This window comes from Salmo salar, chromosome ssa04 (genome assembly GCF_905237065.1).
Source record: "Salmo salar chromosome ssa04, Ssal_v3.1, whole genome shotgun sequence".
NCBI lineage: Eukaryota > Metazoa > Chordata > Actinopteri > Salmoniformes > Salmonidae > Salmo > Salmo salar.
In genome coordinates this window covers 18,062,300-18,078,580 of record NC_059445.1, presented here as the reverse complement: position 1 = coordinate 18,078,580, position 16,281 = coordinate 18,062,300, and the positions used below count along the sequence as shown (strand labels likewise).

At 43.8% G+C, this 16,281-nt stretch overlaps 1 protein-coding gene across 1 annotated transcript; it reads left to right on the top strand.

The window, feature by feature from the left end:
- Positions 1-277: 277 nt before the first annotated feature.
- On the top strand, positions 278-16,219 carry LOC106602402 (Krueppel-like factor luna). Its single transcript, XM_014195013.2, has 8 exons — positions 278-795; positions 3,441-3,550; positions 3,785-3,896; positions 4,068-4,225; positions 6,833-6,923; positions 7,228-7,352; positions 14,124-14,217; positions 14,672-16,219. Exons 1-8 carry the CDS (start codon positions 498-500, stop codon positions 15,679-15,681), a joined length of 1,998 nt encoding a protein of 665 aa, XP_014050488.2. The 5' UTR covers positions 278-497; the 3' UTR covers positions 15,682-16,219.
- Positions 16,220-16,281: the final 62 nt, after the last annotated feature.

Here is a 16,281-nt window from a genome sequence, read left to right as displayed (position 1 = left end):
ATTCTACAGACACTAGTGAGTAATCGCAACCCCACTTTTACATCGGCACCTTGAATAGTTCTCTCTATATACCAATATGTTTTTCATATACAATGTATTGTATGGGGGGTTTATTTGACCTTGGAACATCTTTTAAAACCCACATTTAATGCAAATGTCACTTAAATATATAAAAAATATGACTCATGTTTCATATGTCATGAATAAATACAGGTTAATGACACTTCGCTACTATTACGCGAGGAACTTTTATTTGGAACGTTTCCTAAATTCCGTGACCCGGAAATAATTTGTTTGTGTTGCTGACGAACGGCTGGTAGCACAGAAGAAGAAACTGCAGCTACAGAGCTAGCAAACTACTGCTTTTAGGCCAATATTTATGTTTAATCACTTCGTCGTTGTCGATATTTGAAGTGAACGTGATTCAATATATCCAATATACATCGCATGAGACTGTATTTATCGACCTTTAGTGCTCGCGAGCCAGTCGTCCAAAAATGTCGAGTCGCCTTGCGTTCCAGACACAGCTAGCTTCCATTATGGAGGTATTGGCCAATGCAGCCGTGGCAGAAATCTGCAAACTGGTAGACGACGATTATGCGGTTGTAAGTTTGCAAATGTCACAATGCCAAAGGGAGAACAAAGGTTTGAAGCGAAAGCTGAATCTTCTCGAGTTGAAGATGGCCCGTGGTTACGCCGAACGAAGGCTACGGGAAAGCGCAATGAACAGCCGTCCCAACAGCAGAGTTCATATCAACACCAATGAGAAATTCAGAGGGTCGTCTTCATCAACTGGTAAGAAGATTGTAATGCCATACCATATCTGATACTAGTTTATTTGATTACCCTGCTGATAAAGTAAATAAACACCACTGGAGAATAGGTCTGGGTGACATGGCCAAAATATCATAATACATTAAAAATAATATTTTGACGGTATGACGATATTTGACGGTTCTGAATAATAAAAGTTCTAAATATACTTTCTCCATTCTTATTGCTTTATACTCGTAAATCAAACTTTAGCCCAAAGTAATAGGAGGACAACTGACAGTAAAGTAGTCCTTTTTGTAGAACATTACATAGGAATCAAAGTCCTATTTTTTTAGCCTCAAACTCTGGTACTCAACCAATTGTTTTCATTTGCATAGTTATTTGTTAATTTCCTGCATTAATTTCCAGCATTTTAATCAATTAATTTCCTGCACTAACTTATAACTGTATAATTTACCCACGAACGTTTCTTGTCTTAGAATACTTCTATTTTGTAAAAAGAAAAGTAATTTCGTGTACTCAAATCAAAACGTGTTTGATTTTTTTCCAGACCTCAAAATGTCTTCTGATGGGATTTAAGCATTGACATGGACTCAGAACATCAATTTTCGTTGTTTCTCTATGAATAATAATATTGAGAGTATTAAAAAAGAGAGAATCAAACCGGGAAAAAAATAACTGAATTCTGGAAAATACAAAAGATAGTTTCTTGGGCCTTATTGCGTAAATAAACAACTGAGGGTCTGCGGTATATGGCCAATATACCACAGATAAGGGCTATGCTCTGCATGACACAACGCAGAGTGCCTGGACACAGCCCTTAGCCGTGGCATATTGGTCATATACCACAAAACCCCGACGTGTCTTATTGCTATTATAAACTGGTTACCAACGTTATTAGAAGAGTAATAATAAATGTTTTGTCTTACCCGTGGAATACGGTCTGATATACCACAGCCTTCAGCCAATCAGCATTCAGGGTTTGAACCGCCCAGTTTATAATAACCATTATTTTACATGGTATATTGACAGAAAACACAATTTGTACACGAAGGATCCGGGGTTGCAGGGTAGAGAAGTGAAGAATGTGCCTATTTGAAAGTAGCTCATGCTGAAAAAGGTTGGAGACCCCTGGCCGTACTCTTTTCTTTTCCTAACCTTAACCTAATTCTCCTAACCTGCTGGGTAAGTTCTCCTAAAAATGTTGACAAGCTGTATCCCTTCTAGACAAAACCCTTGTCCACCCGTAGTTGTTGACTTGTGCTAGAAAGTTAGTTAGCTAGCAGTTTTCATTTATCTATTTTTTTATCGGCAGTTAGAAAACTGCTGATTGCCATATTTTTTTGGAGTCGTTAGTGAATTATTTAATGTAACAAATAAAACATAAAAATAGCATTATAGAAGTTAATCAACATTTTTTTACATTTTACTTCCCAGCCCTACTGGAAATCCATCAACTTGTGTGATATTGACATTTTTTCCCCCCATTGGGGCTACATATAGAGTCATTGGGTCCACCTACACTGAGTGTACAAAACAGGAAGCTGAATTCACTGTCATGTTCGTGGAACCATTCCTGGACAATCTTAGCCTTGTGGCATTATCCTGCTGGAAAAAAATCTATTCACAGATGGATACACTGCTGCAATGAAGGGATGCACCTGATTGGCAATGATGTTCAGATATCCTGTGGCATTCAAACGTTGCTCCACTTTTATCAAGTGCCTAAATGTGTGCCATGAAAACACACCATCACACCACCACCAGTCTGCAATGTTGACACGCGGTATGATGGATGCATGTACTCGTGGTTTTCTCCGTAAGCTAGTCCTCTCATCAGTGTAAAACAGCAGGAACCAGGGATTCATCAGACCAGGCAATGTTTTTCCACTTCTCCAGTGTCCAGTGTTTTCGTTCCTTAGCCCACTGCAACCACAGTTTCTTGTATTTTGCTGAGAGAAGTGGAACTCTATAAGGTCGTCAGTTGCCATACCCCATTCGTGTCGCGGACCAACAAGTTGTGCATTCTTTTATGGGTCTTTGGGCACTGATGTTGTACTGGAGTGTCAGTTGACTAACTGTAGCCCGTCTGTTTCTCTGCACAATTTGTGTCAGCCTCCTTTGTCCTCTTTCATCAATGATCCGTTTTTGACCACTTGCATGCCGTTGGCTGGATGTCCTTTGGGTAGTGGACCATTCTTGATACACACGGGAAACTGTTGAGCGTGGAAAAACCCAGCAGCGTTGCAGTTCTTGACACACTCAAACCGTTGCGCCTGGCACCTACTACCATACCCCGTTAAAGGCACTTCAATATTTTGTCTTGCCCATTCATCCTCTGAATGCCACATATACACAATCCATGTCTGAATTGTCTGAAGGCTTACAAAAATCCTTCTTTAACTTGTCTCCTTACCTTCATCTGCACAGATTGGAATGGATTTAACAGGTGACATCAATTAGGGATCATAGCTTTCACCTGGATTCACCTGGTCAGTCATGGAAAGAGCATATTCCTAATGTTTTGTACACTCACTGTATACAGTCATTGAGACCCACCTTTGTTTTGGTCATAAAATCTGACAAAGCTCATCTAGGCCAATGTGACCTTGAGTCAACCTGGAATTTTTTTTTACAAGTACGTTTTTTAAAATGTTTTATCGTAGGTGGTGTCTACGACATACAACTAGATCCCATGGGGATGTGGTCAGGAGGCCCTGGAGCCAATAATGATCACAACAGTTCCCAGATGCATCCCAACCCCATCCGAGACAAGGTAAGTTCAAGAAACCTATCCTATAATACTGGTTGTCAATGTCTTACACAGTTCAAGAAAACAAAAATACTTGGTAGCTAACTGTTATATTCCATTATACCATAGTCCTACAGTACACAATGGCCCATTTTGAACCATTTTGAGCACTTGGCAGCATCAGTCACCAGTAGGTCATTATCAACCATGTTGTGGTGTATATTTATGCGGTTAATTCCTGACTTTTCTGTCTTCCAGTCACCAGATCTGCAGCTTGTGGAGCCTGAGTCTCTGCTGGTCAAAGAGGAGAGGATGGAGGATCCCCTTGGAGACGCGGAGGCAGACGACGTACCACTGATCGGAGAGGATGGTGAGTGTGTTAGTCCATCTCAACTTTGGTTGCTGTGTTGCAGATACTGTAATTACTCAACCCATGCATTTGATCAACATCAAGACTCCATTCTCACACTACTCAACCTGGCCATACCTTTAACTTGAGTTGACCATTAACCTGCTCTCATTCCCTTCCTCTCTCTTCCAGGACTGGTGGAGTGTGGACCTCGTGGAGGCAGCGGTAGAACCGGCCCTGGGGACACCACATCCCATCCACCCGCTTCAGCCCATGGCCCAGAGCAGGTCAGCCAGCCTCAGCACCCCGAGCAGCAGCAGCAGGGCCCCAGGAACAGGCACCGTGTGGAGGTCAGTGGCTCGGCACCTCTCCTTAAGTCTGACAGTGAAACCCAACACGCAGGACTGCTGCACCAACCCCACCCTGCTGAGCTTGATATGTACAGTGCTGATGACGACAGAGGGGACGGTCTGGGGCCACTGGTCTCGTTCTTTAATGAGAGCAATCAGGCAGAGACAGCCGGGCAGCCATCTTGTTCTTACAGCACAGTCGCTGAGGCCGCCGCGTCGTTTCAGTCCGGGCACCGCCGTCCACTTCCTGCTTCGGTCACCATCCACCGACATCTCCCGGGGAACCGAGAGGAGGTTCTGAACATTGACTCGGAGGAGGAGGAAGGGAAGGCACCTCTGGAGAAGTGGGGCCGCGACAGTGGAATGTCTGCAATGTTTGGCGGAGGAGGCAGGTTCCAGGGTAACCATGGCAACATGGCCGCCCCGTCACAGTCTCGCTCCATCAGTGACATTGCGATGCCGTCGACTTCTGACGCGAACGGGTGGGCACACGGCGGCGGGGGCAGAAACACTGGCGGCGGCAACACTGGCTTCCCCCTGACGAGGGACGGCAAGGTCCCCCACAGGACCAGTGCCCGGGAGAAACTGTTCATCTGCAACTTCTGCGGCAAGGCATTCAACCGGCCCAAGAAAGTAGAGATCCACCTGAGGACCCACACAGGGGAGAGGCCGTTCAGATGCAACACCTGTGGGAAGATGTTCTCCGAGGCTGGCAACCTGAAGAAGCACCAGAGGGTCCATACAGGGGAGAAACCCTTCCACTGTGAGCTCTGTGGGAAAGGATTCGCCTGGATACGCAACCTCAAGACGCACCACGAGAGGAACCATCCAGATGTATATCCCCCGGACATGAGCCCTAGTTTCATCCCACCTGCACTACTGCCCACTCATATGGTCAAGTGCCACAAAGAAGAACATAGGCAAATTACGGTTGGCCCAGAACAGAGCAGCACGGCTGGCCCTTAAATGTACACTGAGGGCTAATATCAAAAACATGCATGTCAATGTCTCCTGGCTCAAAGTAGAGAGATTGACTGCATCACTACTTGTCTTTGTGAGCGGTATTGACATGTTGAAAGCACCAAACTGTCCGTTTAGACAGCTAACACAGCACAGACACACATACATACCCCAAAAGACATGCCACCAGGGGTCTCTTCACAGTCCCCAAGTCCAGAACACACTCTGGGAAATGCTCAGTACTACATAGATGGAACTTATCAACACATCAAGTAACTCAAGCGAGCAGTAAAATCTGATTAAAATAAATAAAACAGATTAAACCACACTTTATGGCACAACGCGGACTGTGAAGAGACGAGCGCATATGCTAACACACGCACTCTACTCAGACATGCATTGTAATATTGTAGATGTGTTGTATTGTTTTTATATTTTGTGATTTTAATTGTTTTAATCCTGTTTGGCGCCCCCTGGGCAGCAGCTAGTGGAGATCCTAATAAATATGAATATAAATGAGCTTCACCTAGGGTGGGGAGGGGGCCCTAACTTACTCATTTAGTTTTTCTTACTCATTAAGCTAATCCAGTTTCCGCTGTGTTTTAGAAACCAGCCTAAGTGTTTCTAGCCAGGAGGATTCAACCTTATGAATAATTTGACAAACTAACAAACGTTACATTGCTCTAGGGTCAGTCATCATGAACTCATATGGATAGATGGGTACGCGTGGAAATGTTCCTGGGTATGATGGGTGGTTTGGATTATGTACATAAGACATTTCATATCAGTGGACTAAGGAAGGGTGAATATCTGACCCATAATAAGATACCGATAAGGTATTCATGGTAAATGTCAACCTTAAAGAGTAAATCTGGAGTGGATGATACTGTTTAGCTCTGTGTACATATTTAAAATTGTACTGTATATCTAATGCTAAAGGGGATATTTGACATTGGACAAATTCACTTTGTAAAAAAGTTATTTAATGCTAGTTTATGAATGAGTGGCAGTTTTACTTTAACAATCTTTCCCCTAAAGAGTCAACATGTATTACAATGTCTCTGTTTTTTTTTTTTCTACATATGGAACTATTATGAATAAAATACATTCCTTACACTGAGGTTTCTGTCATTATTGAAATGAATAGGCAATCGTGGTTTATATGGCGGACAAAGGAAAGCTGAAGGCATTCAAACGATTCACCAATAAGAAAAGCTGTACTGGAGCTGCTTGAAAGTGTGACACAGAAATATCTCCCACCACCTGCAAGAACACTCATAAATAGTTAATATTTGTTTAATCCTTATTGAGCAAGACACGTTTGTTAATCTTCCAATAAATTGTTAATGTCACTTAATATTTGTTAAATGATATCAAATCACTCAAACCCATAAAGTCACTATAACCACTATTTAATTGGAGAGGTCCAATATTAAGAGGTTCTGAGTAACAGACATCCATTCACTAATCAAATGATGCAACAACATGCATATCAAACATCTATAGCTACATAAAATACTTGTTGCATACATGTAAGATGTACACAATCCAGTCACACAGTTATAGTGTGTGATTTAGAAAGGAATATGATTCATTGCATAATAGTAATTGTGATATCTAATTCCTGGTCCGTCCCTGTATTTCCAGGCTGCAGCGGTGGAGGACAGAGACCCTGACATCCTTCTGATCAAGGTGGAGGATCTGGACCCACGGGGTGGAGGACTCAGCATCCAGGAGGGTGAGTGGAGATTACAGGGGTGGAGGGCTGTGTGTGTGTGTGTGTGTGTGTGTGGTGATAGTGGGTAGTGGTGCTAACAGCAGGGCTTGGTAATCAAGCGGTTAGACCAATGACACAAGGCTAGTTAGATCCCATGTAAAGACTCTACGCTGTTGCCTCCACCCCTGCCTGTTCCAGAGCATCAAGCTTTGAAAACATGTTACCATGGCATTGACATTCCCCAAGTTTAGCGCCATCGTGAGACCTCCCATTGATTTCAACAACAGCCGGTGGTGTGATTGTGACGCTGTGTTCTCTTCTCAAGGGCCAGAGGAGTCCAGCAGAGACGACTACAGAGGAGGAGCATTACCCCTGGAGGCCACCCACCACAACTCACCCCCAGACCACACCCACCAACACCCCGGGACGACCAGGCACCACACCACGGAGGTCAGCTATGGCCGTGTGTCGTACGAGAACCACCCCCTTCCGCTGTGGACGAATGGGGGCAGTGGTGGTTCTGGTGACGCTAGCGTCCCAGGGCCGTCCTCCCTCAACCTGTCCTACCCAGCAGGCCCAGGCATGCTGATCATGGGAGGGAGGATGGGGCCTGCTGGCTCTGAGATGGGTCAGCACAGGGGTTTCACTGTAGAAAGCTCCGGAAGCTTCTCAGGTTCTATGGGTTCTAGAGAGGGGTCAGAGATGGCTGGTTATGATGTCGGATTGGGGGGGTCAGACGAGGCACAGGGAGGTCAGGAGACTTACAAATGCGGTAGGAAGAAAGTGGTAAGGAAGAAGGCATACCTCTGCAAGTTCTGCGGTAAAGGGTTCTCCTCCCCGGCGAATCTAGAACCGCACCTTAGAACCCACACAGGCGAGAGGCCGTTTGGGTGCATGGTGTGCGGGAAGCACTTCTCTCAGTACTGGAACCTTAAGATCCACAAGAACGTTCACACGGGGGAGAGGCCGTACGCCTGCCCGCTCTGTGGGGAACGCTTTGCCGACCCTAGCAACCTAAAGAAACACCAGAAACGACATCATCCTCAGCAGTAGTACTACGACATCATCCTCAGCAGTAGTACTACAGGGGAGAGAGAAAAAATAACCTTTACTACAACACCATCCTCATCAATACTAGTACTAGATGGAACCGGGATATTATATCAACCATCTATTTCAATATGAGGAGGACCAGGTTATTTTTTCTTGAAAACTCAGATGGTTATAGATTTTAACTAGGGCCAGGAGTTGTCCCTGATCACATGACCTGACCAGAAACAACTCATAGTTATAGGATAAAAATAGGACCCAGAGTTTTTCCTCTGGTCAGGTCACATGATCAGGAATAACTTTTGGCCGTTAATATAGACACTTAGTATTAGTAAAGGGGCTTAGGGAAGGGTTGTTAGTGAAATTTCTCGTGGACAGATGCTCGAGCGTCTGAAGCAATTACGCAATATTTTAATTCTGGGTGTCCGAGATTAGTGTAGTCAGGGTAATTTTGTCTTTGTCTTTTCTTTCTTATCTGATCAAGACAGTCCTTTTAGTAATTCGATTATTTTTTCTGGGAGTCCGATAGCTGGTGATGGTAATAAGCATATTTACAGTTGAAGTCGAAAGTTTACGTACACTTAGGTTGGAGCCATTAAAACTCATTTTTCAACCACTCCACAAATTTCTTGTTAACAAACTATAGTTTTGGCAAGTCGGTTAGGACATCTACTTTGTGCATGACACAAGTAATTTTCACAACAATTGTTTACAGACAGATTATTTCACTTATAATTCACTGTATCACAATTCCAGTGGGTCAGAAGTGTACATACACTAAGTTGACTGTGCCTTTAAACAGCTTGGAAAACTCCAGAAAATTATGTTGTGGCTTTAGAAGCTTCTGATAAGCTAATTGACATCATTTGAGTCAATTGGAGGTGTGCCTGTGGATGTATTTCAAGGCCTACCTTCAAACTCAGTGCCTCTTTGCTTGACATCATGGGAGAATTACAAGAAATCAGCCAAGACCTCAGAAAAAAACATTGTAGACCTCCACAAGTCTGGTTCATCCTTGGGAGCAATTTCCAAACGCCTGAAGGTACCATGTTCATCTGTACAAGCAATAGTACGCAAGTATAAACACCATGGGACCATGCAGCCGTCATACCGCTCAGGAAGGAAACGCGATCTGTCTCCTAGAGATGAACGTACTTTCGTGCGAAAAGTGCAAATCAATCCCAGAACAACAGCAAAGGACCTTGTGAAGATGCTGGAGGAAACGGTCACAAAAGTATCTATAGCCACAGTAAAACGAGTCCTATATCGACATAATCTGAAAGGCCGCTCAGCAAGGAAGAAGCCACTGCTCCAGAACAGCCATAAAAAAGCCAGACTACGGTTTGTAATTGCACATGGGGACAAAGATCTTACTTTTTGGAGAAATGTCCTCTGGTCTGATGAAACAAAAATAGAACTGTTTGACCATAATGACCATCGTTATGTTTGGAGGAAAAAGGGGGAAGCGTGCAAGCCGAAGAACACCATCCCAACCGTGAAACGCGGGGGTGGCAGCATATTGTGGGGGTGCTTTGCTGCAGGAGGAACTGGTGCACTTCACAAAATAGATGGCATCATGAGGCAGGAAAATTATGTGGAGGTATTGAAGCAACATCTCAAGACATCAGTCAGGAAGTTAAAGCTTGGTCGCAAATGGGTCTTCCAAATGGACAATGACCCCAAGCATACTTCCAAAGTTGTGGCAAAATGGCTTAAGGACAACAAAGTCAAGGCATTGGAGTGGCCATCACAAAGCCCTGAACCTCAATCCTATAGAAAATTTGTGGACAGAACTGAAAAAGCGTGTGCGAGCAAGGAGGCCTACAAACCTGACTCAGTTACACCAGCTCTGTCAGGAGGAATGGGCCAAAATTCACCCAACTTATTGTGGGAAGCTTGTGGAAGGCTACCCAAAATGTTAGACCCAAGTTAAACAATTTAAAGGCAATGCTACCAAATACTAATTGATTGTATGTAAACTTCTGACCCACTGGGAATGTGATGAAGAAATCAAATCTGAAATAAATTATTCTCTCAACTATTATTCTGACATTTCACATTCTTAAATAGAGTGGTGATCCTAACTGACCTAAGACAGGGACATTTTACTAGGATTAAATGTCAGGAATTGTGAAAACTGATTTTAAATGTATTTGGCTAAGGTGTATGTAAACTTCCGTCTTCAACTTTATTTGTTTTCTACTCATAAAGCTGTATGAAAATTATAATATGTGGTGAGAATAGTACATGTTTGATTCCCCTTGTAACACCAAGGTAGAGGTTCAACATACACCAAAAAAACAGTAAATAGGTTGAAGTAATCATATTTGTTAGCAGTAAACGTGTAAATATCTTGTTAGGTGATGGTACTATTTTTTTATTTTTTTGGTCCAAAATGCTCTACGCTTGTAGGGATAAGTCTATTGTGTCACAATTCTGTGAAACTTTGATCGATGTCCTTATCTTGTAATGTTAAAAGAAGATTAAAGTGTTTCTTTGCAAAAACGATGAATGAATCAATGTGGTTATTAACATTACATTACTCCATCACAGGACATTCAATTTCCTCAACTGTGACACAATATCAATATCTTAAAGAGCATTCATCACATCCACAATATATGCCTAAAATGGAAATCAAATAATTATCACTTAAAGACATTCTCCGGTACTTTTGAATACTTTTTAGCCAGTAGTTCTGAAAGTAGCACCCACGAGCCAAAAGTGGTCCCGGGAAAATTGCGTTCTTCATCACAAATGTGCAGATGTGTGCACCACGTCATTGCTCTCTCTCGCTTTACTTTGTGTGCGTCTCGCTAGCTGTCACTCAAATGGCGAGGGGCTGAAGCTTATTGGTTGAATTTCGAATTTCTAGGGGGCTGGCCCACGTGGGGGTAAATGTAGGAAAAATGGCACCACACAGCTTCCAGAAAACAGCCGCTTTCAAACTAGGGATTTTGTGGATAATTGAGGTAAAACAGTAATTCTGCTCATAGATTATGCATATATGAACTACACATTGACACATCCAGCCCAAAGCGGAAGGTTTAAAAAAAGACTTACTATATACTCACCAGTACCGCAGCATGTCTTTAACAAATGTACTAATTTTAATGAATTATTATTTATTGCCACGGAAGTCAAAACGGTGAATTAGACTTTCCTAAATATATGTTTGATTTACAGTACACTGAGTATACAACAAATTAGGAACACCTGCTCTTTCCATGACAGACTGACCAGGTGAAGGCTATGATCTCTTATTGTTGACACCTGTCAAATCCACTTCCATCAGTGTAGCTGAAGGGGAGGAGACAGGTTAAATAATTATTTTTAAGCCTTAAGACAATTGAAACATGGATTGTGTATGTGTTCAATTCAGAGGGTGAATGCCACAGGAATGGAAATCTGAACATCTTTACCAATCAGGCGCATCCGTTCATGGCAGCAATTCCTCCATCTGCGAACTGCCACAGGGCTAAGATTGTCCAGGAATGGTTCCACGAACATGACAGTGAATTCAGCTTACTGCAGTGGCCTGCCCAGTCACCAGATCTCAATCCAATTGAGCATCTGTGGGATGAGATGGAAAGAGCTATTCAGAGTAGAGATCTACTACCAGCCAACTTGACACAGCTGTGGGAAGCATTGGAGTGAACATGGGCCAGCATCCTTGTGGAATGCTTTCCACACATTGTAGAGTCCATGCCTTGCGAATTGAGGTTGTTCTGAAGGCAAAAGGGGGTGCAACAGAATATTACAGTAACACGTCTAAATCAAATCCAATTTTAGTGGTCGTGTACACATTTACATTTACATTTTAGTCATTTAGCAGACGCTCTTATCCAGAGCGACTTACAGTAGTGACTGCATACATTTCATACATACATTTATTTATTTTATTTTTTCCCCGTACTGGTCCCCCGTGGGAATCGAACCCACAACCCTGGCGATGCAAACACCATGCTCTACCAACTGAGCCACACGGGACCACATATTTAGCAGATGTTATCGCGGGTTTAGCGAAATGCTTATGTTGCTAGCTCCAACAGTATACTAATACCTAACAATACAAAACAAATCACGTAAAATTCCCCAAAAGAAAAAGAAAGGGTTTAAGAAATATAGAAATATTAGAACGAGCAATGTCAGTCCGGAATATATATGTATATGATAGTGTGTATAGACATTATGGACAGTATATTAATAGAAAAGGTCTGTACAGCAGTAGTTATATAGGATGAGCCTTGACTAGAACACAGTATATACATATGAAGTGGGTAAAACAGTATGTAAACATTATTGAAGTGACCAGTGTTCAATGACTATGTACATAGGGCAGCAGTCTCTAAGGTGTAGGGTATTGTACTGGGTAGTAGCCGGCTAGTTACAGTGACTAAGGTTCAGGGCAGGGTACTGGGTGAAGGCCGGTTAGTGGTGACTATTTAACAGTCTGATGGCCTGGAGATACAGTGGCTTGCGAAAGTATTCCCCCCTTGGCATTTTTCCTATTTTGTTGCCTTACAACCTGGAATTAAAATACATTTTGGGGGGGTTTGTATCATTTGATTTACACGACATGCCTACCACTTTGAAGATGCAAAATGTTTTTTATTGTGAAACAAACAAGAAATAAGACCAAAAAACTGAAAACTTGAGCGTGCATAACTATTCACCCCCACAAAGTCAATACTTTGTAGAGCCACCTTTTGCAGCAATTACAGCTGCAAGTCTCTTGGGGTATGTCTCTATAAGCTTGGCACATCTAGCCACTGGGATTTTAGCCCATTCTTCAAGGCAAAACTTCTCCAGCTCCTTCAAGTTGGATGGGTTCCGCTGGTGTACAGCAATCTTTAAGTCATACCACAGATTCTCAATTGGATTGAGGTCTGGGCTTTGACTAGGCCATTCCAAGACATTTAATTGTTTCCCCTTAAACCACTTGAGTGTTGCTTTAGCAGTATGCTTAGGGTCATTGTCCTGCTGGAAGGTGAACCTCTGTCCCAGTCTCAAATCTCTGGAAGACTGAAACAGGTTTCCCCTCAAGAATTTCCCTGTATTTAATGCCATCCATCATTCCTTCAATTCTGACCAGTTTCCCAGTCCCTACCGATGAAAAACATTCCCACAGCACGATGCTGCCACCACCATGCTTCACTGTGGGGATGGTGTTCCCGGTGTGATGAGAGGTGTTGGGTTTGCGCCAGACAAGAAACTCAATTTTTGTCTGAACTGACCAGAGTACCTTCTTCCATATGTTTGGGGAGTCTCCCACATGCCTTTTGGCAAACACCAAACGGGTTTGCTTATTTTTCTTTAAGCAATGGCTTTTTTTCTGCCCACTCTTCCGTAAAGCCCAACTCTGTGGAGTGTATGGCTTAAAGACAGATACTCCAATCTCTGCTGTGGTGCTTTGCAGCTCCTTCAGGGTTATCTTTGGTCTCTTTGTTGCCTCTCTGATTAATACCCTCCTTGCCTGGTTTGTGAGTTTTTGTGGGCGGCCCTCTCTTGGCAGGTTTGTTGTGGTGTCATATTCTTTAAATAAAATAAAAAAATGGATTTAAGGGTGCTCCGTGGGATGTTCAAAGTTTCGGATATTTTTTTATAACCCAACCCTGATCTGTACTTCTCTACAACTTTGTCCCTGACCTGTTTGGAGAGCTCCTTGGTCTTCATGGTGCCACTTGCTTGGTGGTGCCCCTTGCTTAGTGGTGTTGCAGACTCTGGGGTCTTTCAGAACAGGTGTATATATACTGAGATCATGTAAAAGATAATGTGACACTTAGATTGCACGCAGGTAGACTTTCTTTAACTAATTATGTGACTTCTGAAGGTTATAGGTTGTAATGCAAATTACAGGTTGTAATGCAAAAAAATAGGAAAAACGTCAAGGGGGAGGAATACTTTTGCAAGGCACTGTAGAAGCAGTTTTTTAGTCTCTCGGTCGCAGCTTTGATGCACCTGTACTGTCTCCGCCTTCTAGATGGTAGTGGGGTGAACAGGCCGTGGCTCGGGTGGCTGATGTCCTTGATGATCTTCTTGGCCTTCCTGTGACACAGTGTGCTGTAGATGTCCTGGAGGGCAGTGTGCCCTCGGTGATGCGTTGGGCTGATCGCTATCTATCTAGTGTTTAGTTAATCTCATAGGCTCTTTCTCCTCTCTTCTTCCTAGCCTGCAGCTCCTGAATCAACTCCATCAACACTAAGACTGGGACAGAACCTGGGAAGTATCACAGCAACAGGAGGACCTGACCTGACAGCAGAGTGTAAGTGGAGAATGAAAATAAACCAGGAATGCATGACAACCGTGTCAGCGCCCACCAGACAGTGTCACTGAGCTACTCCCTTCTTAATGAGGGAAACGAGGCCAATTCAGACCCCTGTTAAGTTGAATGCACTAACTGTAAGTCGCCTTGGATAAGAGTGTCTGCTAAATCAGGGTCCTGGGGTCCTCCCTTGGGTGCACGTTTTGGTTTTTGCCCTAGCACTACACAGCTGTTTCAAATAGTCAAAGCTTGATGATGAGTTGGTTATTTGAATCAAGGGCAAAAACCAGAACGTGCATCCGGGTGGCAGGACTGAGTTTGGGAAACCATTCCTCAAATGTACATGTAAAAGGCCTCTCTAGCTTATCATCCTTTACCATGTCTTTAAACTCAGAATGAGCGTCTGAACTAGTATTTAAAATAAACATGCACCTTTTCTATGATCCTTATCCAGGTACTGGGGAGTCCTCCAGACCCACACTTCCCGCCCCTGCCTCACAAAAATGTATTGGAACCACCAGTCCCGCAGTGAGCCAAGGTAATAAAGCCAATATGCCCAAGGGAGCGCCAGACAACACAACTCCAACCCAGACCACACAGCAGCTCAGCAAGCAGAGAGCAGCCAACACGCTAGGCTCTGAGTACTCATTGTTTGAGCTGGAGACCTTCTTCACGCGCTGGGCCCCAGACACATCGGCATCAACATCGCCCTCCGGTGGCCCCTCGTGCTCCTACACAGACAACACTACAGACACTGACCCAGACTGCCTCATAGTCGACCCAGAGCCTCAGCCCCAGCTCCCCTCAGCGACTGTCAGGCCCACAGGGGAGGGTGTGCCTTTCTCTGGGCATCAGGGAGTTCAAGCAGCCACTCTGGGTGTGGGTGGGGGCATCCAGGGGCATCCCACATGGAGCAGGGCAGCCATTTTGAGAGCGTCTCAACAAGCACATCAGCGGCAGCTTCAACGACGCCTCAGAGCACAGCAGCTACAACAGACTCACCCAGAAAACCCAACTACCTCCACCACCAACACTACTAGTACCGGTATGTCTTCCCAATCCCTTCACTCCCTGGTAGGTCTACCGCCAGGGAGAGGGGCCACGACCAAAGGCTTTGCCCACATCGAGGTGACCCTGGCTGGGCAGCAGGCAGCCCAGCTGGCCCAGCAGCACTGTGATGCGGCCGGGAGGAGAAAGAGCTACGTGTGCCGAGCCTGCGGTAAGGCCTTCACCGGTCAGTCCAACCTGGAGGCTCACCAGAGGGTACACACAGGGGAGAAGCCGTTCAGGTGTGCCACCTGTGGGAAGATGTTCTCAGAGGCTGGCAACCTGAAGAAGCACCAGAGGGTCCATACGGGGGAGAAACCCTTTGCCTGTAGCAACTGTGGGAAGCGCTTCGCCTGGATATGCAACCTCAAGACGCACCAGCAGTCAGTCTGTGGAGATGGAGGAGGAGCGGTGTGAGGCATAGAATTAGAATCAGTAGACTGGATGCACATGGTTATAAAATCTACAATAGATATTGCTGACACAGACATCAATGGGAATTCATTCTAATTGTAATAATGTGAGACCAACAACCCCCCAAACCTCCAAAACAAACACTACAATATAAAGGAAATGTAAAAGGGATTAGCAGAAAGTTGTCTTTACAGGTGACACTTTTTTCCTTTGTTCAACTCCAGATCGTTGTTACAGTAGTTAAAGTAAGGGGCTTGTAATTTTATGGTCGACACACTATGTTAGGCGATTATTAGATAAACGTATCTTTATTTGAAACTGAAATGTGGAATTAATATCGAATATCATGTGCATATTATATGAACAAATCTGTTCCAAGACATGTCTTTTTTATATTATTACCAGACCTTTTTTTTATTTGCAAGATTTAACATGTACTAAATAATTGTCAATATGTGTCAGTCATGCAATAGCAAGTCATGTGACCATAGACAGTGATATCAAAATAAACATATTTTCTTAACACAATAAGGTAGTATTTGGTACCAAATATTCACATCGATTATGAACTATTCTGTTATTTTGTGAGACCAGCAGGTTGGT

What these genes read in the sequence shown, in the direction of transcription:
- LOC106602402 (XM_014195013.2), top strand. Translation starts at nt 498, where the DNA reads ATGTCGAGTCGCCTTGCGTTCCAGACACAGCTAGCTTCCATTATGGAG. An exon ending in AGGGTCGTCTTCATCAACTG is followed by an intron (nt 796 to 3,440) that starts GTAAGAAGATTG and finishes GTTTTATCGTAG; the next exon opens with GTGGTGTCTACGACATACAA. An exon ending in AGGACTCAGCATCCAGGAGG is followed by an intron (nt 6,924 to 7,227) that starts GTGAGTGGAGAT and finishes TCTCTTCTCAAG; the next exon opens with GGCCAGAGGAGTCCAGCAGA.